The sequence below is a fragment of the Photinus pyralis genome, unplaced genomic scaffold (assembly GCF_008802855.1).
Source record: "Photinus pyralis isolate 1611_PpyrPB1 unplaced genomic scaffold, Ppyr1.3 Ppyr1.4_LG1, whole genome shotgun sequence".
NCBI lineage: Eukaryota > Metazoa > Arthropoda > Insecta > Coleoptera > Lampyridae > Photinus > Photinus pyralis.
This window is the reverse complement of record NW_022170249.1, coordinates 64,298,223-64,325,719: the sequence shown is the minus strand read 5'-3', so window position 1 is coordinate 64,325,719 and position 27,497 is coordinate 64,298,223. Positions and strand designations below refer to the sequence as shown.

The window sequence follows — 27,497 nt, the reverse complement described above, 5'->3', positions numbered from 1 at the left end:
CAGAAAAATAAGGTCTTTCGAATAACTTAATAAAAATTTTAGGTTGCCATTTAAAAAAAAAAGTTCGATGCCGTTGCGGCGCTCCAAAATTTTTTTTCAAAAATCCGGCTCGTTATTTTTCGTTTCAGTGTGCCTAATATACCTACATATCCAAAATTTGTTCAAAATCCGTCGAGTCGTTACCTCGGAAAATTGCCAACGTATCCATGTACGAACGTACGCACATACATACAGACGGAAAAAAATTTAAAAGTTGCTTAAAATGATCTAAATCGTTGACATTTGATGAAATTTTATGATGTCCAAAAAACAGTGATCGCAATAGCCACCTAGCTAAAGCACCTTTGCATTCAGAAGAGGCTTCTAAAAAATACATAAATCAGACAACGAACAGTTATGTTCAGAAGAGGAACCACGAGTACTATGAAATGGAATGTTAAGGAAAAAGGAAGGTATACAGCATCTGATCGAAAGTATGTAATTATGATTGTTTGCAAAGAAAACGAACAACCAACAGAAATGTGGGAAACACCGAGCAAAAAAAAACAGGAAAACGTGAAATAAAAGTGTAAAGCCCCAAACAAGAAAAAAGTACCGCGGATAGTAGCGAAAAAATGATAAAGACTGTATTAATCGTTGATGTATATATTAAAAGTACAAAATAGGTACAAAAAATGCAATGTTGATGTACGTTTTCATCACTTAGTTGTTGCAGGACAATGGCAATCATATTGTTCAATAACTCTGCGGAAAGGATGCTTGCCTTTTTCTTCAATTTTACCGGAACACATTTCTTCGATAAGTTTTTGATACTTCTCTTCTTCTTTCCTTCCAGCTTCAAGCTGCCGTTCTATTTCCTCTTTCTCTCGTTGCTGTAAACCAACAAGTAATAAAATATGTTTCTTCTTTTATGATATACAAATTATCATTTTGAAACCTTTAATCAAAACTATTGGGGGGGTTTTCCCAAGTAAGATAAGTGAACAAGTGAAACAACACTTGGTGATACTGGTAGTTATTTGAGAGTGCCCCCTAAATCTGTATAGAAAAAAACCAGATTCAACTCATAAAATGAATCTGTAAAACTTTGAAATTTGACTGACCAATGGCGCAGTAAAAAATACTGTCTTACATGTAATACTTTCTTGTAGTCGATCTGCTTCAAGAGGTCATCCTTGTACTGCAAACGCGCCATTTTCTCCTGCTGCGCCATTTCTACCGCAAGCCGCCCATTAACCTCGTACGCATATCTCGCCAATTCATTGTCGTCTCTCTTCATCTTTAATTCCTCTTCGGCGATCATCTTCTTGTATTTAATTTGATCGGCGATTCCCTGCATCACCTCCTGAAAAAATTAACTTGACAACCCACCATCATGGTCACAAGATGTTCCACTCGCCTTGTGTAGTTGGCGCTTCGCCGCCTCAATTCTACATTTCGCCTCGTCTTGTTTGCGCTGGATATTTCTGGTGTATTCCTCCAGTAGCATGTTAAGCTGGCGATCGTCTTCTATGCGCTGTTTCTCCAGTTCGGCAACGTTCTCCCTGTACATCGCCATTTCGCGTTTTGCCGTCGCAGAATAGTCGGCGCGCGCAGCTTTTTCTTTTTCAATCTCCATCCGAACGAGCGTATTGAACGCGTTGTCCAAAGCGTTCTCCTCTTTCTTCCTTTGCCCCACGAAGTTTTCGTGCTGCTCTATCTGACCCTTAATCTCTTGGGCGAACGCCTCTCGTTTCTTTCGTTTCTCGATTAGCTCTGGAACAAACCCTTATACTGTGTAAACACGCATAATTTCTAAATACTTTCAATTTCCTCCCTCTTCATTTCCTCAGCGAGCTTCTCCAATTCAACTCGGTCTTCTAAAGCAATCCGCTCCATTTCCTCTCGAAGAAGCTCCTGCAATTCGATTTAACAATCGGAAGGCCGTTTTAGACCTTACCTTGCCATGGACTTGGATATCCCAAACTTCTTTATTATTTTTATCCCTCCGATATCTATCAATCACCTCTTGTACTTCACGCTCTCTCTAAAATTATGTGGTTTGAAACGGACTCGCGTAACAACCCGTTCTTTTACCTTCGCTTCAATGTCCTTTATTGTTAGTTGGTGCCACAAGTGGTCGAGCTCTCTTTCCGCCTCTCTCTTTGCTTCATTCTCTCTTATTTGCTGTAGCTGACCGTATTTGGACTCAATTGTATTTTTTTTAGACATTGCTGTTCGTAAATCCCCACAACGTTGCCTGGAACAGTACGTTAAATCATTGAACAAAATTATCCAGTCTTACATATATTGCTGAAGTCTCTTCTCTTTGACAAGCTGCAGACGTTCATTTTCCCGTTTAGCAATAATTTCTTGCGATCGCCTTTTCATTTCCTCCATTTGCGATTCGCCGCCTCTTTGAGCACAATCAATCGTTTCTCTAATGTAATCCCTTTCCTCTTCGGCATACAGCTCCCTTAACCTTTGGATGTAAGTGTTTAGTAGCTGATTAAAAGGTTGGGGATTTACTTTTCTCGTCGTTTATCAATTGCGTCTTCGTAGTCTCGCATTTTCGCGTTCAAACGTTTCTCTATTTCACTGTGGAAGCGCCTTTTTTGGGAGTGCTTCTCGAACTTCATGCTGAACGAGTCTTTTGATCTTTGTAGATTTTCTTGCTCTATGTAACGAATGTAGTCGGCCTCTTTTCTTTGCTTATACTGGAGTAGTTTAACTTCATAGTCCGTGTTTGGTTCGCGACCCATCTAAAAAAAATATTATATTTCACGTCCACCGCTATGTATTGCCTCTTTCGAATTTTGCAAAAAAGTGTTAATCCAATTTCTATCCCATGGCAACATCAATTTAAAAAATATGAGTTTTGAGGGCTTTAGATTCTAAAAGATCCAACGATTTTATAGAGATTTCTAAGTTTCCAAGATGATTCTTAGAAAAGTCTGCTTAAATTGTAAGAAGATTCTGACAACAAAGTTCTAAGTGATCTAAAGATTCTATACAGATATGAGTACTTGATATAAAGAAAAATAAAGAAATATTTCACTCCGTATTTTTCCTACTCAGAACCTCAATCGCTATCCCACGGCTGAATTTCTGTATGAGAGTGGAAGCACAGCTAAAAGGTTGAGTGGCTTGGGAAACAATCATTCAATTTGATGCCATCCCATGCTACTTGGCCTCAGTACACTAGTCTCTTCCCTTCTGGTCGATGGTATTAATCCTGTAAGCCTGAAACAAGTAGATGGAATTAGGCTCTTGAAGGATCACCCTTGGAGAAACGAGGGTTTCAATGCAGCTGGATCCATGTCTTGACTCAGAAGACCCTACTAGGAGATACTTCAGAACCTACCACCAAAGCTAGTGATATTTGTGAAATACATAGAAGTTCCTGTGGAGCCGAGGTTTCTTCAAAGTCTTATCATGGATTGCCATGTAAAAAGAGTGCTGGTCGAAGGTCAGGCCATGAATCTGGTAACGATATCATAACCCGCGCACTCCGTTCAAATAAGGTGCCATCTCTCCGTGAACCTATGGGGTGTTCGAGAATCGACGGCAAACACACAGATGGATTAACTCTGACTCCTTGGGCTTGTGGAAAAGGTCTGGTGTAGGAGTACGCATGTCCTTGGTGACGGGGGGAGAAAATTCACTTTTTCAACGACTGAGAATTGCTATTCAACGTGGAAATAAAGCTTCGATTTTAGGAAAGTCTGTCGATAGGGCAAGACCTTGGAGAAATTTACTTTTTATCCGTATCACTTTAGTCAGAACCCTATTTAACTAATCTAACACTGTTTTAAATTTAAAGAACAGGAAATTAATCACTTAATTGATTGCATTCACAATCTCCATGAAAGTGAACTCTTAGACACATGTATCAGAAGGAGACAAGAATGGAGTTTATTTACAGGTGGATTTAGTTTTTGGATGAAACGCAACAGTAAAACTTTCAAGCACTATTTCCATAGTCACGAAATCACATAGCGACACGGGCATAAAATTCAATTTATAAAAAAACAGTAATTTATAAGCCTCAATGAATGCATTAATTACTTACGTGGCCCCATGTATACGGCGTAGGTGTTGGTAATTTATAATCGACCATCACAGGGCGAGGACGAGTTCTTGGCTTCGCTTTTGGAACTTCGATTTTTCCAAACATATTCGGGATGCTATTCTAAATGAACGTCAGCTCTATGTCAAATGCTCGATATCGCCTCGTAATGTTTGTTGTTACCATGGCGCTAACCTTTAAATCGTGGAGAAACTTATTCGTAAAACAACTAATGAAGAATCGATTTATGCATTTCAATGCCAGCTGTAACAATTCGCGTGCTTATTGTTAGACCACGTAAAAGTGCAATTTTCGTGAAAATTCGTTGTGTTTACCTCAATTTACGTTTTGATATAATGCCATAAAAATCACTGTGGGAGTAGTGGATATCCACAGAATTCACCTAATTCATGTAAATCGTTCGAAGCGTAATCATGGACATTATCAGCACAAAAGTGTTAGTGGCAATTCTGTTTGGAATTATACGCTTTGTTTTCGGAATTCTTCCCATTCACATATGCACCTGGTTAAAGATAAGTGGAAACGTCGAACACGGTCATCGTGTCGTCAACGAAACTAAAAGGAAAACCTTGAATTGCTACGTGGTTTTAGTGCAATCATTTGGCGGGGGTGTCTTATTTGCGACGTGTTTCCTCCATATGATACCCGAAGTATATTATTCCGTCCAAGACCTGAGAAAATTCGGAAAGCTGGAAGGTGATTACCCATACTCGCAGTTGGTGGTCTCTTTCGGATTTTTTCTGATCTACTTTTTGGAGGAGTTGAGCCAGTGGCTTCTTGCGAAGGTTCCCAAAGAGCCTTGCCCTTCGACCAGCACCTCGTCGACCACCTCAGTCATTTCAAAGGAAAACAAAATCGTTCCAGAGCAACAAAATGGAAAGAACGTCGACGAGGAAACGCAGGGAAACATTAATCCATCAGTTGAGCTGGAGTTGAATCCCGAAATTAACGCGGAGCTCGAAGAAATCATCGAGGAGGAAATCAAGACCAGGCAGCAGATTTTCAGGTGCATTCTAATCGTTCTGGCTTTATCGTTTCACGCCATCTTCGAAGGCTTGGCGATAGGTTTGCAAAACTCTGTATCAAATATATGGTATTTGTTTACAGCTGTCTCCATTCACTCGGCGACTATCCTGTTTTGTATTGGACTTGAAATCTTTTTGGCGGGCACCAAGCCTAAAACGATCGTGATTCATATGTTTTTTTTAGCAATTACGAGTCCCATTGGAGTCGTCTTAGGGATAACTATTAGTTTAACAACTGAAATGCACACGAGCGCTAAGTCGCTTGCCGTTGTATTCTTGGAAGGTCTATCGGCGGGCACAATTTTGTATATTACGTTTTTTGAGGTACTGAGTCGGGAAAAAGAAAGAAGAGTTTATATTTTAAAGCGCGCTGTATTTTTGGGAATTGGATTTTCCTTAATGGCAGGTCTGGAATGTATCAAAATTGAGTAAGTTAAGTACTTGTACTTACAAAAAATATTGGTCTTCCACGAATAATTACCAGATGGCAAATATTTTAGTAACTTTGCCTTGTAGCTGTAGGTAAATGTTTTGAACTGTGCTCCAGTGCTTATTATGAGAATGAAGTAAATTTAATTTGATTAAATTATTAAAACGAGATTCACTTCAACTAACAGATCAACTTGCTTCATTCTCTTGGTATTTGTTGCGTATCAAGTACAAATGCTTTTAGTTTGTTCCATAGTTGAAGAGAACTACACAAAAAATAGCACTTGAAACAAGAATAATTTCAATTATAATTGTACACTGTGATATTTGTAAATAAGTAATAAAATAAACAGTTTTTTTTTGTTTTACTTGGTGCCTTTTTAGAGTAACACAACGAAGTTAAGGTAACGCTTATGTGCTCGATTTTCCGTCGTCTGTCTGTCTGTTCCATCGAGATCTCGGCCCCTGGGCGACCTAGAGATTTCGGGTTTTTGCTAATTGATAGCTGGTATCGTTTATATTGCCCCGTTAGCGTTACTCATCATTGTACATTTTTTAGATTTCTACCGATTAACCACTCTGTACAACTGTATTAAATAATAGTATATTAAGCTACGAGTGTGGCAAGTAATGTTTACCAGGTCGCGTTGAGGACAAGGTTTGGACTTGCAATAAATTGTGTGAAAGTGAGTAACGAAATTGAAGAATACTTCAGAGTTGGATGTAATGCTAAAATCCCACAACAATACAAAATTAGATACGTAGCAAGAAATGGTGCCAAGAAAAAACGTTTCAAATTGTTATGATAAAGTTGTTTTTGCATATTTCGTCCATTGAAATGCAAAATTGAAATCTCCTAACAATCTGTGGGCCAAATATTCGATGTTGGCGTCGATGCTTAGGATGTTTGCACACTATGCGGCAGCGACGCGATTTACCGATATCGCATGAAGTAAAATTACATTTAATGAACGCAAATCTTGCACCCCAATATGATGCGATAAAATATCGTTGTGACTCCGAGAAGTTAGCGCCGTCATTGCAAGCACTAACTATCGGACCGGTATCATTCGTTAGTGCCTCTTTATTGACTTTTAGTGCTTCATATCTTGCATCAGTGCACAAACCGTTCTCCAAAATAAAGAACAGTCGGCATTGCTGCAAGGGGTGTTTTAGAAAATAGATTTCTTTTTGGTATACCATACTCGTTGTGATATCTAAGAATCGGAAGTGCAAAGACATTTATGACTGAAGCACAGCTGCCCTAAGTTAGTATACGGTACTGCCTTACTAAATATACTGAACTGTAATAGGCTGCTTATGCTACTAGGCTTTGTGTTGATGCATTGTTGCTCAGATGTTTGTTAGCTCATGCCTCATAGAGATTGGTGCTCATTTTTTACAAATGCGGCGTGTGTGTATTGAAATGTTTAGAATTCGATCAACATGTATTCCTAGAAATCGTACAGACTGGGGCTTTTCATAAGAATGTCGTGATAACTTTCAAAGTAGGTTTTCAGTTTTTAGTTGTGTCCTATTCAGAAATCAGAAGCAAGAAAAATTAAGCAAAAAAGTCATTAAATAGGTTCCTAAACAGCGCTAGAAAATATTGGTCCTGTTCGAAATAGGTTAGGGTACTATTTGGGTTGCCAGATTTTAGAAAGGGAAATATATGTGTATAAGGAAAAATATATGATTAAAAAAATGAAAAATATATGAGTTACATTTCAAGATTTATTTACTTTCAGTGTGGAGAAGCCAAATGGAAAACAATTTTAAAGGGTAAGTCAATTACGGCTTAGAAAGGAGATTATTTTCACAATACAGCTAAATAGCTACTAAGACATCATATGGGAAAATTTCCACTTTTGTATGAAATATATCGACTTAAATGAATTATGTTCACTTTATATGGTAACGAATTTAAACCCAACCTAAAGTTCAGCCTGTCCCAGTAGCTTACTAATTGATTTTTTAAAAATTCTTGTAGGGATGAACGTTACATTTTGCTAAGGGTGCGCAATTATAAGAAAGTATACAGGAAGTTTCAATTCTGGTGTAAGGTAAATCCGTGCATCTCGATGCTCTTTCCACAACAGCTATTTCTTTTTGAAGATGTAATTGCTTGAAACTTGCTTCGTGTTTGGCTCTCGAATCGGAAACGAGATGAATAGTGAATGGGGGATGACTTGCACCACTATCTTTCTACCCCAACTCGGAAGAAATTTTCGTTCATCGAATACCGATGTAAAACTGTAATCGTACCTAGCAGAACAGGTTGTAAAGGAGAAAAGCAAAACGACGCGGCGCGATATACGAATTATGCCTGCACATTAATAAACCGCGTCGCTAAATTGAAATATTTTGTAATGGTGCATACTAAAAATACGAATCAAGGACAATCGTGTAGTAAGAAGTGATTATCGCGCGTAAATGTTGTATCAATCTTATTATATTGAAGGATCGAATTATTTTCGCGTTATGCCTTTCGATTGCATCAAAATTTGCGACCCGTTCAAAATCTCATCTAATCTGAGGATACCTCTCAAATCAGCTTCATTATATAATTGCAAGCTGAAAAAATTTTTCGATAGGTATTCTTGCACGATTAGATTACTGTGCGCGGGTGCACCATCCTGTTGAAACAAATAGTTTCTAACTTTTGTTTTTTTTGTATGCCGTACATCGTTGTATTCGTAATAAAACATGCCACTCAATACAGTATGCACTTTTTTTAAGGGTCATATAAAAAAGAAACTTGATGATGAGTTCTCTGAAACGAAACGTTGTATTAAAACTCTCTCAACGGTGTCTTGTACAGCTCAAAAAGTGATCATGGGAATGTATTTTTATTTTTTTTTATCTTTTCAAATAAAAAATAAAAACGAAATCGGCAAATTTCGGTTTTTTTGGCATATCTTAGAAAGTAATCGGAATTTTCTGGTTTTCTTTAAAGTATGATAATAACTTGATAAGTGGTAAAAGAATTTTCTGTACTCAAGGAAAATTTATTTATTGATTTTCTTTAGGTGATCGATTTCGATTAATTATCATCTTCAGGCCGTAGCTAAAATTATTAAATTTTACTTGAGTACAGAAAATTCCTTTACCACTTTATCAATACATAGGTACTCAAAATGGAACAATTCATAGAAAAATATGATAATAACTTTTAATTTTCTCTAATTTGACCATCGCCGTATCTTCTAGGGTTTCGGAGATCCCCATGATAGTCCAGGAAATAGAGACTGAAAATGGACCATTTCCTGCAAAACGAGAAGTAGTTCCAATTTTTTTTGCATGTCATGAAAGAATATCTGGTGGTTAAGAATCCAAGTTTTCGACCTCCCATCCCTTGTGCTTCCCCCGTATCACCCTTAAAACCAAAGAAATTTGGTTGGTTTTTTAGTTTTTCAATTATATCTTTCTATAGGTTCATTTTACAAAAAAATATTGTTATCAGAAATTGTAGACTATAAAATTCTACACAACTTTGATATACAATACTTTTTTGTGAAATGTCTATTAAAAACGATATAGAGCATCAGAGTTGCTTATATTTTTAAGAATTCTAAAATTTGTTTGTAGATGTTTTAACCAAATTTTATACTTTATCTCTATAATTAAGAGTTTTATGAGAAAATATCTTGAATTTATCATGGTAATTCCCCTACGCTGCACCCTTGCCAAAGGGGATGCATAATAATTCAACTTTCAACCCTTGCTAGTGGGGATATTTGAATCACTGTGAGATTGTAGGTTTTTGTAATATACGTTTGAAACAAAAAAATTATTTCACTTCAGTTCAGCTTCATACTTCCTATCCTTCACCCCCCCCCCAACTGAGGTAGGAAAAGATATTTGGGGGGGGGGGGTGAAACTGAACTCAAGTGAGACAATTTTTTAATTTCAAAAGTATATTAAAAAGCGCTACAATCTCACAGTGATTCAAATATCCTCACTAGCAAGGGTTACAAGTTTCATTATTATGCATCCCCTTTGGTAAGGGTGTAGGGTAGAGGGATTTATACCACGATAAATTCAAGATATTTTCTCATAAAACTCTTAATTATAGAGATAAAGTATGAAATTTGGTTAAAACATCTACGTAGAAATTTCAGAATTCTTAAAAATATAAGCTCAAGCTCTATATCTTTTTTAATAAACATTTAAAAAAAAGTACTGTATATCAAAGTTGTGTAAAATTTTATGGTCTACAATTTCTGATAACAAATATTTTTTTGTAAAATGAATCTATAAAGAGATATGATTGAAAAACTAAGAAACTAACCAAATTTCAGGGGTTTTGGGGGTGGTACGGGGGAAGCACAAGGGATAGGAGGTCGAAAACTTAGATTCTTAACCTCCAGATGACTGGAGTGACTTCTCGTTTTGCAAGTTAAAACCCTCTATTTCCTGGACTATGATAGACATTGTTATCTTGGACACAGGATACTCAGGATACGCATAAAATCAATGGTCCAGTTGGATCCATACCGTTTCTTTACTTGGTTGGTTGCTTTAGGAGAGGAAAACACTACTAGAAATTCTTTGTCGACGAGCGAGAAACTTGCCATTGTTAGAATAGTCTGTCTAAGATTCCACATAAGGTCAACCTTTGCCCAGGGGGTCGATTTTTGAAACCAGTCGCATCTATTCGTATACGCTTAGATGCGAAGACTTAAAAACGTATACGTTTTCCAAATGCAATTTTTGACTACTGTTCGTAACTGCCTGGAACCGAAACGTACAGTGCATATGACAACGTCGCCTTTATTAATTGATTAGAACTAAAACGGACTATTTGACGTTCATTGACGTTTGGGTTTGAGCTTAGGTGGTGAGGTGAAGATATTGCTCAGTCATTTCAAATTAAAGAATAATAATATTTTAGGCACTGATTAGCATGAATACTGAAAACACGATGGACACGTCAAAGCGAGGGTGCAATTTAAGTTCTTAGATCCAGAAGCAAGCCATTATTGTCAGGTATCATGATACCGCTATGTGACGCCAAAAATGTGGAAAAGATATTCCATCCAGTATAAATTTAATAGAAAAATGTGGGAGATAGCACGTGGAAAATACACGAGCAACAAGTTCGGTTCATTTTACTTTGATAGACAATCAATGCCAACAGCTAGGACAGTACAAGCCGATCACCCCCTTTAAAACTGTAAATAATTGAAACGAACTACCCCGTCTGTATTAAATATTACATATATATCGACTATGAGCTACTTGGAGAGTACTAATTACGCTGTTCCATCAGACACACAAACCTAGAATTCCCTCGTGCATATTTTAAGGAGAGCTAATGGCAATTTGTATCAGTCCTGTTGCAACCAGCTTCACTCAATCATGGATCTTATACTAACAAAGTTAGTGGTTGCTCTACTATTTGGATTAATTCGTTATATTTTTGGCATTCTGCCCATAAAAGTGCACTCGTGGGTGACAATTTCCCGTGACGGAAAAGTTGTCGAGAGTAGACGCGAAACTATGGACGGTATTGTGGCAATGATACAATCGTTTGGTGGCGGCGTTCTTTTCGCCACCTGTTTTCTGCACATGATGCCCGAGGTTAGTCACTTCGTCGTTGATTTGAGAAAGTTTGGGGTGCTGCAATCGAACTATCCATATTCTCAGTTGGTAATTTCCGTGGGATTTTTTACCATTTACTTCGCGGAGGAGTTGAGTAATTGGATGGTGTCGCGCAAATCGACGAAAAATGCGGATGTTTCGAGACCAATCTCCTCAGTTTCGGAACAAGTTGAAGTGTTGGAGCTGCGGACGCCGACTTTGTACAACAAAATGGCATTCGAGATGCGCCCGATTGAAACTATAGAGAAGAACTTCGCTAACATCGAGAAGCACGAAAAAATGTATCTCGACGATTTCAGTTGCGACCTCATCGTGGACACGATGGATCAGGGTATTCAGACGGAAAATGAAAATCCGCCAGATATAGACATGGAAGCCGACTTGGATTTGGATACAGATGTTAATGCCGAAATCGAAGAGTTGATCGAGGAGGGGGTTAAGAATCAGAAACAGATGTTTCGTTGCATTTTGGTGGTGATGGCCATATCGCTTCACGCATTCTTCGAAGGTTTGGCCATAGGGCTACAAAGGTCCAACAAAAACATTTGGTATTTATTCACCGCGGTTTCTATACATTCCGCTACGGTTTTGTTTATAATTGGAAGTGAAGTTGTGATTTCCGGTACATCAACTAAGAGCACTTTGATACACATGCTTATGCTTTCCTCAACCAGTCCTTTTGGAGTATTGTTAGGGGTAGCTATTACGGTAACGACCGATTTGGAAACGAGTGGCAAGTCTTTCGCGATTCTTTTACTGGAAGGCTTATCGGCCGGCACGATACTGTACATTACCTTTTTCGAAACTTTAAACAGAGAAAAGAAACGTCGCAAGTGTCGGGTAACTAGAGCCGTTTTTATTGCGGCAGGATTTACGTTAATGGCTGTTTTGCAAATTTTTGCTTTAAACGAGTGATCTTTGGATGAAGGTTGCGCATTAATGTTAATAGACTTTTTTTGTTTGTATTTCTTGCAGTTCCATTTACTTCCACTAGGGTTGGATCAATATCGAATCCGACTGCGTACTTCGCAATGCTGTTGAAGGTAAGGGGGACTTTTTGCGTAAATAATGAAATAAATTTCTATTTTTAGTGGGTTTTCTTGTCACTATCTATCTTCCTGGCATATGAAGCAAATTGTCACGTTTTGGGAAAAAGAAGTATCTCGGATACATCCATACATGGATATCTAACGGAGGTGACTTCCGTTTTGGGGTTAATTACCTACAGCCTCTATTTGTGCTTTATTATTTTAGCGCATATGCTGGTGGAATGAAGTGTGTAAGGAGGAATTTCAAAGTTTGTTTCGTTGCCGATGTCCAACGTGGTCTTACTGCAGAGCGCCGGGACGTTATTATAACGCCTTTTGTTCGATGACCGCCACCGGTTATATTTGGACTCAACCTGGATTTGATGGAAATTCCTAGCAAAGAAGAAACCGTTGGGACCAAGCAAAACCCAACGGCTAAATAATGTGTTCTAAGGGTTGTGATAATTACACCTACTTACCAATACTTGCTGTTCGTCTACAATCTACATGTATATATTTCTAATTAAATACTGATGTGTACGCGAGGTTAATACATTTTCTGTCTGACTTTTTTATTTTATCGATTTAACCTTGACCGCGAATTAGTAGGAAAATTGGTTTGATAAAAGATAGTATCAAAATGCGGTGGTACATGCGCGTATTCAGGGAAACATTGATTTCCCGTAAGTACGGCAATGGCGACGAAGCTCGTCGCTGTTCTTCTACCATTGTTATGTTTTGAGGGGGTTTTAAGCGCCGTTGCGTTTAATTCGGACCCCGCAAATATCAATTCCGATTTTTATAACGATTTCCGGCAACTTTTGAAACTTTCCGCCTCTCTTCGGTCAAAGGTAAGTGCGATTTTTATTACTTTAATAAAGTTTATAACATATGCAAGTAATTAAATAGTCCACCTTCAGAATAGAAAGTAACGGGTTTATAAAGTCGGGGACCTTCCAGCTTGGATTAGGCAACACAAATTGCGCTCCAGATTGAGTTACATTTGAATTTGCAGAATGAAAATCATAAAAGAAACTATATGGTCGAATCTCAATCACCTGCACCTCCCGCTTCTTCAGAGCTTGTGCCACAAGAAGTCGAAAACTGGCCGGAAGTCGATTTGAATTTAGGACAAGTTTCTGGAGTATCCGTAAATGTTCATCAGCAGCCGGTCATTTTTCATAGAGCAGATCGTGTTTGGGATGCAAGGTGAGATTTTTTGGGCTCTTTAATTAAAATAACGCGGTAAATTTTAATATACGAGATATTGAGGCTTACTTACATTTCATAAACGCTCTTTTTTATTGTTTACTTTGATGTGACGGCAATGTATGTTTACAGATTTGTATCTATGGAAAAAGTTTGTTTATTCTCTGGATTATTATCTTTTGATAAGAGTAATAATGTTTATTGTGTTAGCAGGTATAAACCTTTACACTTATCAGTTGCTTCCATCTTTAAAACAATAATGTTACAGTTAACATCAATGCACAACAAGAAAAAAAAACATTATTACAGACGAGTATTTAGCTTCTAGTCTAAAACTAAAAGATACTTTTTCAAGAGTCACTTAAATTTTTTCATATATGATGAGAGTACATTTTATACAATAATAGGTAGGTTAGGTAAGTACCTATATCCAGAGATAACGTTCGGTTTATTAAAGGTATTCAAAAAGGTGTAAATTGATTACTTGTTCATCCTAAAATAAGCTCTGTTACGTAACTGAACACAGTTCAAAGGGTCTAGTAGTGGAGGTTGGGAGCATATTCGCAACAACCAAAAGTTTAATTTAGCACACAACGTGGCTCCCAGTTTTTATTTTAAAGCCTTACGGTTTCAGATCTTCTTTAGTACATAAAGGATCGTTGTTGTAAATTGTTATTAATCCTATGCAATGCATAATGCGTAAAAATGATTGATACAAAATGACACCCTCCTCATCGGTTTTTAGTAGTTTAGTAGTTAACGGACCCCGCGTTAAACTCAAAGTCGCAGTCGTCTTCTAGCAATTTCACGCCGTATACATGTTTTTCTGCCACCATTGGCTAGAATTTCTATACCAGTAATTGGATATATTTGAATTTGCCGCTCAACGCCAGTCGCCTGTACGCAATTTTGAGAATATTATTCACCTACTTTGATCCACACAAAATTTATTAACGGAAGGTGGGAGCTGGATTAGAATAAAAGAAAGTTCCTTTGATTACGGTGTTAGTATGAAAACTAAGTCACTGTTCGCCATTGTCTGCAAAGGACGTCATTTCCAGCGGTCTAGACCACAAGGCCCAATTTCAAATGAAGACAATCACCCCCCATCTTAGGACCAGTTTGATAATCACGCAAAAGTCTCCTTTAACTAAAATCGACTTGAATGAATAATTAATGTTGTTATTGAAGACAAGCTACAAGCTATCGTATATATCATTAATGTTTATAATTTTTAACTCATATATTTTCCACTCGAAATGGAGGGGTTCGTCCATATCAACCGTCTTAATTTTGACATATAGTTGACTTTAGTTCAAGGAGATTTTTACGGGATTATGAAACTGGCCTTTAAGGCTTCACGCCATACACGACCACAACGCTTAATTTGACGGCAACTCTCCTCAATCGTCTTAAGGTATTTTAATGAAATCTTTTTTCTTGTTTTTTAAACGAAAGCTTGTTTCTTGGAGTAAAAACTGCAGTAATCTAAGTACGGAGCAAAAACAGTTAGCTATATAACTATGCGAATGTGATATAACGCTGTTACATTGGAAATGTTGCAATTCGATAACTGGGCTGTCACATAATATAACTTACTGCAACAATCTTCCACTCAAAGCTGGCAATATAACAGTATGTTGCGACAACCCTCTAGTCATATAAAGTGTAACTTTTATGCACCTTCAACCTAGAAAGTCCCCTTCTACACTTCTTTATTTTATTATATTATTTTATCTCTCTCTTGTTCTGGGTCCTTAACAGGCTTTCGCCCAATTACAGAGTGACTCGCATAATGCTTTTTAGAGGTGCCTCTGCAGAAGGTCTTAAGTTGTTCTATACTACTCCGGTATTTACCTTACGAATTAGGAAAACTGCAGGAAAACCTAATTCGGAGTAGCCGGCAGAATGCTCGAAACTGGTCTAAGGTAATTCCCATCTCTGCCACAGATGAAAAATGCACCTCAACCCAGGTTCGAACACTCGACCTCCGGATTTATAACCCAATGCTCTACCACTGAACCATAAAGCCGTCACCAATATCAAGAATACGTATGTTGCAACAACCCTCTGGCCAAATTCTGTTAAGTTTAACCCTTTTGTGGCCTCAACGACTTTGATCAAGCTTGAAAGTCTCCTTTTTCCAGTTCTTTCGCCACCAGTACCAAGAATAGGTATATTGCGAGAACTCTCTGGCCAAATTCTGTCAAGTTTAACCCTTTCTGCGCCCTCTACGATTTTGTCAAGCTTGAAAGTCTTTCTCCACTTCTTCCGTCGCCAATTCCAAGATTAGCTAATTAGCACGGAGTGTACCGCGTCACTGTTTTTTGGACATGTTAAAATTTCATTAGATTTCGAGGTTTTACATCATTTTAAACAACTTTCAAAGAATAAAATGTTTTTCCGTCTGTATGTACGTGCGTACGTTGGCCATATTTTACGAGGTAACGGCTCGACGGATTCTGTTCAAATTTTGGATATGCATATAAGGCATACTGAAACGAAAAGTAACGGGTCGGATTTTTGAACAAGAATTTTGGAGCGCCGCAAAGGCATAGAACTTTTTTTTGAAAAAACAACCTAACATTTGTATTAAGGTATTCGAAAGACCTTATTTTTCTGTGAAACTACATAGATTGTCCCAGGCTTTATTGCTCACAAGCGGCTTAACGAATTTTTTTTTAAATTCGTTAAGCATACCTACATGACAAAAGCAAATGTACCCATACTACGGGCACTCTTTGCTAACCATAAAAATGCTTGTCTCTTGCGCTTATACCCTATAGCCTCTCGGCAAGTAGTGCAAGTGTGCATGGGAACTGTTAGGTGTATACACTAAAATAGCAAGTGGCAGCATTTTAAAAAAAACAGAGAGTAGTACACGAAAAGAAAGATGATTTGATTTCGTTTTGTATTCTTCTTGTAAATATGATGAATTTTATAAGTGTTCAGAAGACGTCACGTGAAAAGTTAAAAGGTAATAGGTACGCTAAAATTACTCGCCTTAGGGCGGAAATCTTACTCTCGTTTTAAAGAAGACTCTTTGTACTCGGTCTGTGCATTATCTAAACAACCACTCCAGATGTAATTTTTGTATAAATTGTACCTAATTACATTAGTAATCTATGAGACAAACATAGGACAAGTAAGGGGATATCGACCACCTTAGAACCTTAATTAATTTATTATTTCTGTAAATCAAACTTAATTTAATAAATAATAGAACTTAACATAGTAAATTCCTTCAAACATAAGAGTAATTTTTTTAAATTAAAGTTATTCGAAAAGTGAAAGACTACACTTACAAAATCCTGGAATGAGTGAATTTTCGATCGAGCATAGGTTTATATCTAAACTGAAAAATTTTCTATTACAAATTTTCCTCCACCTTATTTTTGTCAATTACTAAGTAATTATATTTGAAACAAAAAAAATTGTGAAATATTAGTATAATATTATCAAGGGAACAAAGTGTGTCTTTAAATCCTGAGGGTGTATGTATACAAAACCAGATAATAATTTGTAGTAGACCTGCTTCAACCACTCTGGGCAACACTATTTTATTGATGATTGAGAAACCAATGCATTCGTAGTGCATCTTATATTCACAAAAAAATCTAAATATAAAAAATATAACTTGGAGTAGGTACCTTGAGAGCGCAACATAGAAAGATTTTGAGAAATTGAAACGGATTTGACATAAATTTGAGGAGAATTTGAAGGAAACTTAAGGGAATGTTGCAGGAGATATGAGGGGGAATTCGGGAACTGGTAACGAATTTGAGAAAAACTCAACTTTGTTCATATTAAAAAAATCATATTATTCTTGTTTAAATCGCATTTATAATTCAATTGTATCGTCAAACGACTGACACAAATAAAGAAACATTTCGCATTTCAAAAAAGGTAATAACGAAGGTAATAGTTTTTGTAATAATTATAACATCAGATATCGGCTATCGCCCTTTAATAATGTTAAGAAATTTTAATGAGAAGCAAAATATGTATGCAATTATATAAGATGTATCAATTAAAACATGCATCCTCTATTAAACCAACTTAATGCTCGAAACTTCAAATTTGTATAAAAGTCGGTTTCAAATTCACTCACTTTCACTTCACTCTCAAATCATTCATTTCATCTCCTGAAAAATTTAAATGGCTTCCTGGGCCTGTGTCATTAAAATTCTTTCAAGAAGCGAAAATCTATGCAAATTGAGTCCCACTTAATTACAAATTTAATAGCAACTGGAGAGGAACTTAACGCAAGCGAGGATGGACATTCCGAGTAATTTGAAAACTCGGCAGGAACTTGTGAAGAGAGCTTCAGAGGAACAAAGGGACGTTTCAAGAGAAATTAAGTAGGTTTCGGTAAAACATGAAAGGAATTTGAAAACTTGAAACGAACTTAAGAGAATCTTGAAAGAATCTTGCGAGAAAATTGAGAGGAACGTGAAAGAAATTTCAGCAGTACTGATAGGAGTTTTAGGAAGACTTGATGGAACGTAAGAAGAAGCTTGAGATGAACTTGATTTAAGAAGAAATCCAAGAAAAAGAAGAAGTCAACGTAAAAGTAATTTGAAGAGTACCGTGTGTCCTATTTTGGTTGAGACAACGGTGTATCTCAGCTGCTTTTAAAGATAGAAACTTACGGTTTTCGCGACCCTGTGACACCTTTTTATGATATTTTTAATACCACAAATACGAGTAGAATCATGGAAAGTTTGACTTTTAGGATGTTATCATATCTTACTACCCATGTAAGATAGAAAAAGGGCAAACACTGTTTTTTTAGACGCTTTTACATAGAATCCAGTGGAGTAGTAAAAAGATTTTTTGGACCACCGTTTCTGCAATTTGACCCAAGGTTGGTATTTTTTAAATTGCAACACACTCTGTATATATCAGTCAATATTTTTCCCCATCTCGTCGTCTGATTTTGGTACGTAGACTTGAATTATAAGAGTGTCTACCGGCCAACTCATCACTTTGATCGCTAACACTGTCTGGAATTATCTTGGTAATGTTTTGGTACAACTTCTTTTTGAACAAAATTGCTACTTCTGCTTCTTTTTTCTGTCCTCCTTTGTAAACCATTTTGTAGTCTCCTGCGCCAAACTCTTCCATTATATTTTCTAGTTTTCCTTTTCTGATCATTGTTCTTGTATTCCAGGTACCTAGCCTTAACATGAATTGTTTCCTACCATCTTTGCTCTCACACTCATGGAGTAGTGCTCTCCCGGAAATCAGAAGGTGAGCATTTTACTCCGGAGCATTTCTTCTCAGGAACTGTTACAATACAGAAGAGTATCCTAACCGTTAGATTCTCCCTTGGAAATATTCCGTCCGTAACATTTACACTACAATCTTCCTTGTTATATTTAATCCAATGTAAATACATTATAGTCTCACCTACTAATCACCGTTTCTTCTCTTCTAGTACCTTTGATTACAATAATAACTACCGCCACCAAAAATTGGGACCAATAACTTCTCACACGGTTTTAACCCTAGACCCTCAAACTGGACGCGTCCTGAAAAAATGGGGAAAAGACATATTCTACATGCCACACGGACTTACAATCGACCACCACAACAACATGTGGATAACAGACGTGGCCAGACATCAGGCGTTCAAGGTAAGTCGGCAATAGCATGACAATTTACATTTGCAATTGAATTTAGTTTTGCCCCGACATGGACGAACCGCAGTTGATTTTTGGACAGAATTTCGAACCGGGAGACGACAAAGATCACCTTTGCAAACCGACCTCAGTTGCTGTTGCTTCCACCGGTGAAATATTCATCGCCGACGGTTACTGCAACAGCCGAATTTTAAAGTTTACGGCGTTGGGGCGTCTTATGAGAACAATACCCAGTGGAAATGGTTCATTGTTTAACAGAGAGATAGTGGAGCTTACATAAACTGATTTTTTTAGAATGTCTCTCTCTGTCCGTTCCTCATCATACGGCGTTAATAGAGTCTTTGGACCGAATTTGTGTCGCCGATAGAGAAAATAAAAGAGTGGTTTGTCCTTCTGCAGAGCTTAGTGAGAGATCTTTGACGCAGCCGCTTACAATTCAAACTCCAGATATGGGTCGAATTTTTGGAATAGCGGCAGTAGGTAGGTAAATTCGTCTACAGAAATTGACCTAAATTTACCTAAATTGACTTAACTGCGATAATATATTTTCATTGCAGGTGAAATTATTTATGCAGTTAATGGACCATCATTACCTTTCGATATGCAGCTTCCGGTCCAGGGATTTATTATTAGCGCCGAAAATGAAACAGTGATCGGGGATTGGGGTCCATTTGAGGTGGGTAAGGGGTAAATGTACACAAATTGAAATTGTATATAGACTTTGAATATAAAATATTTTATATTCAAAGATGGAGATGAATTGCGTTTGCATGTTCAATTCCAGTGACGACGTTACGTATTATGGGCTGCCTAACCCTCAGTGTGTTTTGCAATACCTTTTTCTTTCACATTCTACCATTGTGTATCGTTTCGTAGCCTACATCTGGTAGGGTCGATGATTTAGTTTCATTTTTAGCCTTTTACACCATTAAAATGCTATTGCAACGGACTACCAACGCGCACGTGCACTTTCTGTAGGTGATGGATTCTACGTACTTCTTTCTTCTTACGCAAACTACATTTTCTTGTTTACCGATACCCATCACGTTCCCCTTTTTGGTGTTCCTCTTCGCATTTACCTTCCACCGTCTGAAGTTATTGCAACATTTCTTTCAGTTCCTGCACACTACTCTCGTCAGAAAACCTAATAGAAGTTATTCCTCTCCCTCCAAGACTAAGTACCTTCTACATGTCAACAAAACACACTTTCAAACTTCTCCCTTTCTCCAAGCATCTTTTTCCAGTTATTTTGACCACCGTAATTGCGGTTCTTGTGTATATTTGGAGGATAATACATCAAGCAGTCAACTCTTTCAACCCTTCTTTCATTTCAAAAGATCCACTGACATGCTGTCTATACTCTTGCAGCCTAGCCATCCATCATAAGCAACTATCTCTGCTACAGAAGTACCCACATCACTTTCTGCATCCACCTACATTTCTAATGGCTGTTTGCTGGCGTTGTACAGATCTTTCATGTATTGCTGCCATCTTGATTGACCCTTTTATTAAAAAAAAAATCTCTGCCGGGTTTCACATGCTTTACATCGAATTAACATAAAAACATATAAATCTGACATACATATATTAACGAAAATCAGATTCCTTATGTAACAGTGTCTCAAAATTGCTACTTAAGCAACTTTCACAGTCGTGATATATGAAAATAAGTCCAGTAAACATACATTCGAAAAATAAACTAAGAAGTGACACAGTTTAACAATTTTCCACACTTAGAACTTTCGTGCTAAATGTAAACACTGTCAATGTATGTATATTCGAAAGTAATTGTCGCATTTTTTGTTTACAGAAATTTCAAAATCCGCACGCTATAGCGGCGTCGCCCAACACATCGTCGCTTTACGTTGTCGAAATTGGGCCCAACAAAGTTTGGAAATTTAATTTGGTACGTGGAAAACAATAAGGAGGATAACGTAATCTTCTGCCCATAGTATATTATTAATATTATACAAATTTGAAGGACAAGTAATTTATTGTAATAACTGTACTAGCGGACAGCTCTTATTTTTTAGGAAAATAAAGGTCATTCTAAAATACATAAATAAAGATTTGTAAGTAGTAAATAGAAATGTTCAAAATTATTTTGTATTTTATTTATTATTCAGACAATAAATGTTTGTTTAATATTCTTGCACATGCATGCATAGTAGGAGCAAAATTTTGTGCAAAAGTAATCTTGAGGGATTAGTGACAGTAACAATGAAACGAAATTTAATAATTAATGTTTAGATGCACATTCTGGTTCTTGTACCATATTTTATGGTCATCACTCATTATACTAATTATCATACGCTTTGTTTTGAATATGGGAGTATATAATGCCCTAATACTCAATTCTACACAATGACTTTATTATAAATTTTAAAAACAATTAATATTCTCCAAGGATGGTAAATAACATATAGATTTTGATAAGTAACCGTACGGTGAATCGCATACGATTTTCAGTAGGAGAATTTTTTTTACTCAGCTTGCATTCGGAAACTCGACTTTTTTCTGCTCTTATTCAATACCACTGTTCCTTCAACTCGTAGAAATCGATTGGCGAAGGTTTGACATCGCTGCCTTAGTCCAGCCGACAGATAGTATCAGATAGCAAAAGGTCGGAAGTTAAGGAATTTTTGGGATGTTGTTTAGGGATGGTTTTTTAACATTTTCTCAAGTTTTCAACCTTGAGACCCTTTGCGAAAAGAGGGGGACTGCAAAATGTTTGACTGTCTTCGCGATTTTTCTCAATAACTTTTTTCCTACGACAAAAGCATCTACCTACATCTATAGAGCACTAAATTTCCAAAAATGTTGACTAAAGGATTTGTGTAGGTATGTCAATTACCGAGATATGGCGCTTCGAAGAAACGTCATTTTTCAAAATACACAAAAAATATCTAAAAATTATAATTTTCAAACGAGTAGATACCCATATGCTCATCGAGATCTATCAGTATCGAAGGTTGTTAGATGTTTTTCCTTCCCCTGCAAGTTTACTGAGTTACTTAGGTATCTAGGTACCTATTATAATAGTACTTTATAGTAAGTCAATGCCAGTGTAGGTGTTTTTTCTGATTCTAAGCATACCGGGTGATTGCATAAGCAACCAAGGTCGTGTTCTCCTCAGCGACCATGGTGAGCATAGCACAATACCAGTCCTTGGGCAAATGATGAAAATAAAAGCGCATTCTACGTAGCTAAAAAACAATAGCGACCTTTGTTATATCCTTAAGACCATGTGTACCAATTTTCAAAGCAATCGAAGGTTTCTATACAGGAAGACAGACGGACGGACAGACAAACAGACAGCAATTATAAACGCACCAGGATTGTTAATAAACAGAGTAGTCAAGGAGGATAAACAATAAACATGCAATAAAAATTGGTGAAATTAGTCAACAGTGATGATGATCGAAAATAAATTAATATAATAAATACATAAATAATATAATAAAATAAAGCTATAGATGGTGAAATAGTGATACAGATTACAGATACAGCAGCAGTTGTTTCTCGGTGGTTCTCTAAAATCAAACTTCATTTAAAGTTATACCAGTTACGTTGGTCGCAAACTTTCGATTTGATCAACTTTCAAGAAATCCGTTCATTTTAGATATATAGGGATGCAAGTAGTCACAAACTGTACTTATTTTTCAGTATAGAATTCATTGGTAAAGGCAACAGATGTTAGATTCTGTCGGGTTAACTTCATAAAAGGAAATCTATTTTGTTTAGTTTAGATGTATGGTAACTTGGTAACTTTGATATATTTTTTTTCGAAATCGTGGTAAAACCTTCATTTTCATCCCTAGGACATTTCAGTGACAGTGGCACTAACATTAAATCTGACTACCTTTCCTGCCTCGCTTGTTACTTTACCAGACTCCTGCCAAAACTGACACATTAATACTAATATATACCTAGTTTTATTTTATAGGAGATGTTAAATTTACATTTTAGTAGGTTTGAATCAGTAGGCCAAGTGTCTTTTTAACCGTAAGGGTAGTGGTCTTAATTTAACAAGGATAGATACAGTGAAATAAATTATTGTGCATTCCAATGACATCTGTCATTCTTATTAAAAATGGGACGCGGACTACGATATAAAATGAAGTTCAGAACAGAATACAATATGGCTTCCATGGAAACGACGGGAGAACCTAAGCTTGATATTTTGGACGTATATACTAAATACCTAGAGAATTTTCAAAAGTTTTATAATGATTTCTATGACTTCTGCTATAAAATACAGTTTTGTATTACACACGACGATAAAGGGAAACTAACCATCTCGTGAAATTTAATTCACTCAATCGTGAAAACATTCCTTTGTCGTCCTGTATAATAAACGATGTCAGAGGTTGTCAAATCACCATCAAATTTCCGCGTTATAGAACTCTACAAGCTAACAAGCTTAGCTTGTAGAGTACATTATGTGCCACATGGCAGATAATGAACGTCTGTGGTAACTCGGTTCGTATTTTTCATGTACCCAAATCCCCACATTAGAGGAACAATGAATTTTAAGTAGACTTGATGGCATCTTACAAGGAATTTAATGGTAATGGAACCGACAAAATAACTGGGAAGCGTATGGAGGAACTTGCGGGAAACCTGAGAGCAATTTGAGAGAGGCTTACGATGAAATTGAAAGAAGCGTAAGGAGTTATGATTCGGATTTTGGGAGGAACTTAAGGAAAATATGAACGAAACATGCGAGTAAACTTAAACATGAAAGAAAGTGCTGGAGAGGAAACTTGGCAAAGGGGGCGAAAGGATCCTGCAAGCCACTTAAGAAGAGCTCTTCGGAAGAATAGACGCTTTGATTTCCGGCTGGTAAATTTGGTTACATGTAAAACAACTTGTACGAATTTAATTGAAACGGTTTTAATATACGTGATAAAAATGGGCCATTTTTTACATAAAATACCAAACGGAACACACTGGCGATCAAAATCAGTGATGCTACATGAAACTGGCATTACTTGCGTCAATACCAGTTGCCATTATCTACAAAATTAAAGTATGCATAGAGTAATAACATCACTTTCAAATTTTAATCGCCAGCTGCCTTTTGTGTGCGTTAATCAAAATTATCCACTTTTACACTTGTGTCACCCTTATTGCAAAAATCAATTGAGCTTTTTATTTTTTAAATCCGCATCTTCCTCAGCTAGCCGTTTTTGTATGGCATAACTTTCGCTGAGTTTCTTAGCCAGCTGCGGTAGTACTCTCTGAAAGCGACAAGTTAGATAGCGATACCCAATAGAGAGACACAAATTACAGTTTGTGGCACGGGAAAGCTGGATGTACTGGCGTAATTTCTAGATCTTCTCTTGTCGTCACAAACGATGATTCTTGGAATATTATTTTCGGCTATTCCACATACAATCACTTTCGGTAGCATGTCTTCGTTAAAGTTTTCTCGAGGTCTAGGCGATATCAAATCCTGAAATCGACTGGCCTGATCGATAAGAAACCGAATTTTGTCAGTTTTTGCGTCAAATATGGTCAACTGGTCGCTTAATTGTTTGTTCTTCTCCTCTAATTGTTTGGTTTCTAATTCGGTCATTTTTTCTTTCTGCGGGCTTTGTGCTTTTTACCTGACAGTGTATTTCGTTTAAGTACCCACCTTCAATAGTACTGCAATTTCTGTTTTCAAATCATATATAGTTTTTGAAGTATCCATTGCCTGTCGTTCTGCATCTTCCAGTTCCTGTGCGGATAAGTCAGGATTATAGCCCAAAAGGGCTTTGGTTTCTTCGGATGTAGGTAGCATTTTCCGCCGACTATTATTATAGCACTTAACACATAAGTTGTCACTAGGTAATTAGTTGAGTGGAGTCGCTGTTCTGAAGTTTTATTACTAAACCTGAACTGTGTCACTTACCATTCAACGCATACATTGGAGCTTGCAAAAGTTATGATCACGCAAAATTTGTTTCAAGGAGATGATTCTCCATGTTCAAATGAATGTCGGTAGTAAAAAACTAGAAATGTAATTTTTATAAAACCGTTTCCAAAACAAAAATTAACAGCTTCACACTTCGATTCAAATCACAGGCATATGAATTCGATTTTGAATCAGATAATTTGCTGTCATTATTGAATCGAACAGCCTCTCCTCTTTTGAAAATACCATGAGCTATCTATATCGGCCGAAAACCGAGGCTTTATATGGCACCATGTCTAATTAAACAGATTTTTTAATTAATTAATTAATTGTTGCCAAGGGTTGTTTTATGTATACAGTTTTCTCATTTTTATATATAAATAATACTCATCTAAGGAGAAAACTTCCATTGTTTCACCAACCTTGAGTTGGTTAGAGCTTTAGAGGTTAAAAATTTAAGTTTCTGAGAAAAATGGCAAAATGTCAATTTCCATGAATTCGAACCCTTACAAAAAGAATTCCCACTGATCCCTCGAAGTAATAACCCTTCGGAAATTGTTTGTTAAGATCTCTGGAAACTCTATGCAAAATTTAGTGCTTGCATCCGGCTGATAAATATCATTTCCCAATAAGGCAAGGTATTCGTGTTTTATGACAACGGAACGTCGTCGAACATTTGGAACGACTCTATGTACCTGTATGGGAAGGGAGGTGGGGATATTTCAAGGTAGTTACGATAGGCATATGCATTTATAATATTAATAACATTGACAAATTGTGTAATTTAAATAATTACATAAATCTGTGTTAATTATTAATTGAGTTGCATGCATAATTAGTATGCTATTAAGGTTATAATTACAAGATGATTTCAATACAAAGATTTATATTATAGCGCCGTTTTCAGATTTGGTGGAAATAAATGTCGCAATTGTGCTCACTTGTGTATTGGACGATTATTTTTTACGTTTACCAGTGTTGGATTATGTTCGACAAGGATCTTGACCAAACTGTCGTTTGGTCAAGATCCTTGTCGAACATAATCCTTGTAATTTTGGAATATAAACTTTCAACCTGCACCAGTTCATAAAAATCCGTCACAAATGGTACCCTTTAAGTACAAGGTGTCATAATTTTCACCTGTCATGTAAAATGGTTGGTTATCAGTCGATTTCCCTGGAAAAATGTCTGAACTCATTACCATGCGTAAACAAGAATAGTTATTTATGCATCAAGGGCATTAAGGCGATATTTATGCCGAGGGCGACAGAGCCCGAGGGCCTCCGGCCGAAGGGATTGTAAGTCGCCCGAGGGTTAAATATTGAGTAATGCCTGAGGTGCATACAACATTTTATTTTTCATCGTTCCCAAGAATGCATTTCCAATATACAAATGTCATGATTATTGTTTGCCCAACATTAAAGTGCTTCATACGAATCAAGTTGCATCTTTTTTATTACATAATATAACTCCGTCAATCAATTTGACAGGCCGTTTGAGGGCATAATGAGATGACAACACATTATGCCCTCTCATTATGCCCTTGGGCATAATAGACTGCTTCATATATCACATATGACAGATATAATTGACATATAATAGGCAAATGAAAAATAAACATATTTATGCCTGTGTAAGGTCGGGAAAGAATATCCCTACTGCAAAGACACTGCATGTCGTAAGAGTGAGTAATCAACAGCAGTCCAACCAACAAACGAGTTGATTTGGGAGTGGAGGTGTTTTAAGGTTTGCAGTATACATTTTGGGGTTAGTAGGAAAGAGAATATGATCGGGGCTTATTTTTTTTGCCTTGTTTAGTAGTATTTAAAACGACCCAACCGCCATAGATGTTCTGTGGTTCCCTTTTCTCTTAGACGGTAGGCACATAGTCCTGTTTCGCATTTAAAAAACAGAATAAATTACCTATCTTGGATGTCTGATCGACGAATGAAAAATCTCAGTGTAGGTCTCGATTTGACCCATTTTCAATAGGCTTGTTACATGTAGCATGTAGTAAATAACCAGTTTGAGTTGAGTTTTAGGTTTAGTATCATTTTTAAACTCAAATGGTTTTCATATCAGGGAGAAACCACAAATGGAGACAGGTTGTGCATTGTAATAGAGTGGAGAATACTTAATTGTTGCATAAAAAATTGGAAAATCTTTTAAATTTAATCCAAGAAAAATTAAAGAAATTCGTCTCTGCAATACGAAAAAAATTAACGACTTCTAAATTATTAACTCGATGGCCACGAACCTGAATATCATGCATAATTATAGAAGAAAACTCGTTTCCAAAGAGATACATTTATAATTGTTTAATTACTTATCCAAGTTTTCAAAACTTCCCATTTTCACAGAAAAAAAGCGTAAAAACCGGGTAGCTTTCGCTCTGTGATATATGGATTAAGTAAGGCATCTTCACTCCTAATGCCTATGAAGCAGAAGCGCGGTTTTTTGAGTACCATTTCCGTTATCATTTATAAACGACGCAAATGATTCTCTTCCCTGAAGGTGATTTACATGTAATCACGAATTAAAGTGCAATGTAGGTACGTATATAAACTTCTACTTTGTAAACAAATG

At 36.7% G+C, this 27,497-nt stretch overlaps 5 protein-coding genes across 7 annotated transcripts; 3 read left to right on the top strand and 2 right to left on the bottom strand.

Annotated features, from left to right (window-relative positions):
* Positions 1–693: 693 nt before the first annotated feature.
* Positions 694–4,452, bottom strand: LOC116160561 (cilia- and flagella-associated protein 53-like). Of its 2 annotated transcripts, none has more exons than XM_031473783.1 (10): positions 4,384–4,452; positions 4,052–4,243; positions 2,509–2,741; positions 2,285–2,461; positions 2,077–2,239; positions 1,940–2,026; positions 1,803–1,896; positions 1,400–1,755; positions 1,133–1,345; positions 694–872 (listed from the first exon to the last, which is right to left on the bottom strand). In XM_031473783.1, the coding sequence occupies exons 2-10, from the start codon at positions 4,154–4,156 to the stop codon at positions 699–701; spliced, it is 1,602 nt and encodes a 533-aa protein (XP_031329643.1). In that variant the 5' UTR covers positions 4,157–4,243; positions 4,384–4,452; the 3' UTR covers positions 694–698. The 2 variants fall into 2 exon arrangements, with proteins under 2 accessions (XP_031329643.1, XP_031329644.1); XM_031473784.1 differs by lacking the exon at positions 4,384–4,452 and adding an exon at positions 3,061–3,222 and having other exon boundaries at positions 4,052–4,163.
* On the top strand, positions 4,446–5,688 carry LOC116160562 (zinc transporter ZIP3-like). Its single transcript, XM_031473785.1, has one exon. The coding sequence runs from the start codon at positions 4,483–4,485 to the stop codon at positions 5,524–5,526; it is 1,044 nt and encodes a 347-aa protein (XP_031329645.1). The 5' UTR covers positions 4,446–4,482; the 3' UTR covers positions 5,527–5,688.
* A 4,631-nt stretch (positions 5,689–10,319) lies between these two features.
* Positions 10,320–12,277, top strand: LOC116158660. 2 transcript variants are annotated; one of them, XR_004142786.1, is made up of 3 exons: positions 10,320–12,055; positions 12,103–12,170; positions 12,219–12,277. XR_004142786.1 is itself a non-coding variant. In XM_031471483.1 (3 exons), exons 1-2 carry the CDS (start codon positions 10,885–10,887, stop codon positions 12,166–12,168), a joined length of 1,149 nt encoding a protein of 382 aa, XP_031327343.1. In that variant the 5' UTR covers positions 10,320–10,884; the 3' UTR covers positions 12,169–12,170; positions 12,219–12,277. The 2 variants fall into 2 exon arrangements, 1 of the variants encoding a protein (XP_031327343.1); XM_031471483.1 differs by having other exon boundaries at positions 10,320–11,967.
* A 541-nt stretch (positions 12,278–12,818) lies between these two features.
* On the top strand, positions 12,819–20,986 carry LOC116158659 (peptidyl-alpha-hydroxyglycine alpha-amidating lyase 2-like). Its single transcript, XM_031471482.1, has 7 exons — positions 12,819–13,006; positions 13,171–13,364; positions 18,805–19,003; positions 19,050–19,251; positions 19,304–19,489; positions 19,567–19,685; positions 20,820–20,986. Exons 1-7 carry the CDS (start codon positions 12,851–12,853, stop codon positions 20,931–20,933), a joined length of 1,170 nt encoding a protein of 389 aa, XP_031327342.1. The 5' UTR covers positions 12,819–12,850; the 3' UTR covers positions 20,934–20,986.
* Positions 20,987–23,899: 2,913 nt separating this feature from the next.
* On the bottom strand, positions 23,900–25,014 carry LOC116160168. The gene is made up of 4 exons (XM_031473302.1): positions 24,909–25,014; positions 24,651–24,865; positions 24,303–24,599; positions 23,900–24,252 (listed from the first exon to the last, which is right to left on the bottom strand). The coding sequence occupies exons 2-4, from the start codon at positions 24,795–24,797 to the stop codon at positions 24,151–24,153; spliced, it is 546 nt and encodes a 181-aa protein (XP_031329162.1). The 5' UTR covers positions 24,798–24,865; positions 24,909–25,014; the 3' UTR covers positions 23,900–24,150.
* Positions 25,015–27,497: the final 2,483 nt, after the last annotated feature.

Excerpts from the sequence above, each read along its gene's own strand:
- LOC116160168 (XM_031473302.1), bottom strand. The coding sequence starts at position 24,797 with ATGCTACCTACATCCGAAGAAACCAAAGCCCTTTTGGGCTATAATCCT. Across the intron at positions 24,600-24,650 it reads AAATTGCAGTACTATTGAAG|AAAGAAAAAATGACCGAATT; the intron begins GTGGGTACTTAA and ends CAAAGCCCGCAG. Across the intron at positions 24,253-24,302 it reads GCTTTCCCGTGCCACAAACT|AGAGTACTACCGCAGCTGGC; the intron begins GTAATTTGTGTC and ends TGTCGCTTTCAG.
- LOC116160561 (XM_031473783.1), bottom strand. The coding sequence starts at position 4,156 with ATGTTTGGAAAAATCGAAGTTCCAAAAGCGAAGCCAAGAACTCGTCCT. Across the intron at positions 2,027-2,076 it reads TAAAGGACATTGAAGCGAAG|AGAGAGCGTGAAGTACAAGA; the intron begins GTAAAAGAACGG and ends ACATAATTTTAG. Across the intron at positions 1,756-1,802 it reads GAAGAGGGAGGAAATTGAAA|AGCTAATCGAGAAACGAAAG; the intron begins GTATTTAGAAAT and ends GGTTTGTTCCAG.
- LOC116158660 (XM_031471483.1), top strand. The coding sequence starts at position 10,885 with ATGGATCTTATACTAACAAAGTTAGTGGTTGCTCTACTATTTGGATTA. Across the intron at positions 11,968-12,102 it reads AGAAACGTCGCAAGTGTCGG|TTCCATTTACTTCCACTAGG; the intron begins GTAACTAGAGCC and ends TATTTCTTGCAG.
- LOC116160562 (XM_031473785.1), top strand. The coding sequence starts at position 4,483 with ATGGACATTATCAGCACAAAAGTGTTAGTGGCAATTCTGTTTGGAATT.
- LOC116158659 (XM_031471482.1), top strand. The coding sequence starts at position 12,851 with ATGGCGACGAAGCTCGTCGCTGTTCTTCTACCATTGTTATGTTTTGAG. Across the intron at positions 13,365-18,804 it reads GATCGTGTTTGGGATGCAAG|TACCTTTGATTACAATAATA; the intron begins GTGAGATTTTTT and ends CTTCTCTTCTAG. Across the intron at positions 19,004-19,049 it reads CCAGACATCAGGCGTTCAAG|TTTTGCCCCGACATGGACGA; the intron begins GTAAGTCGGCAA and ends AATTGAATTTAG.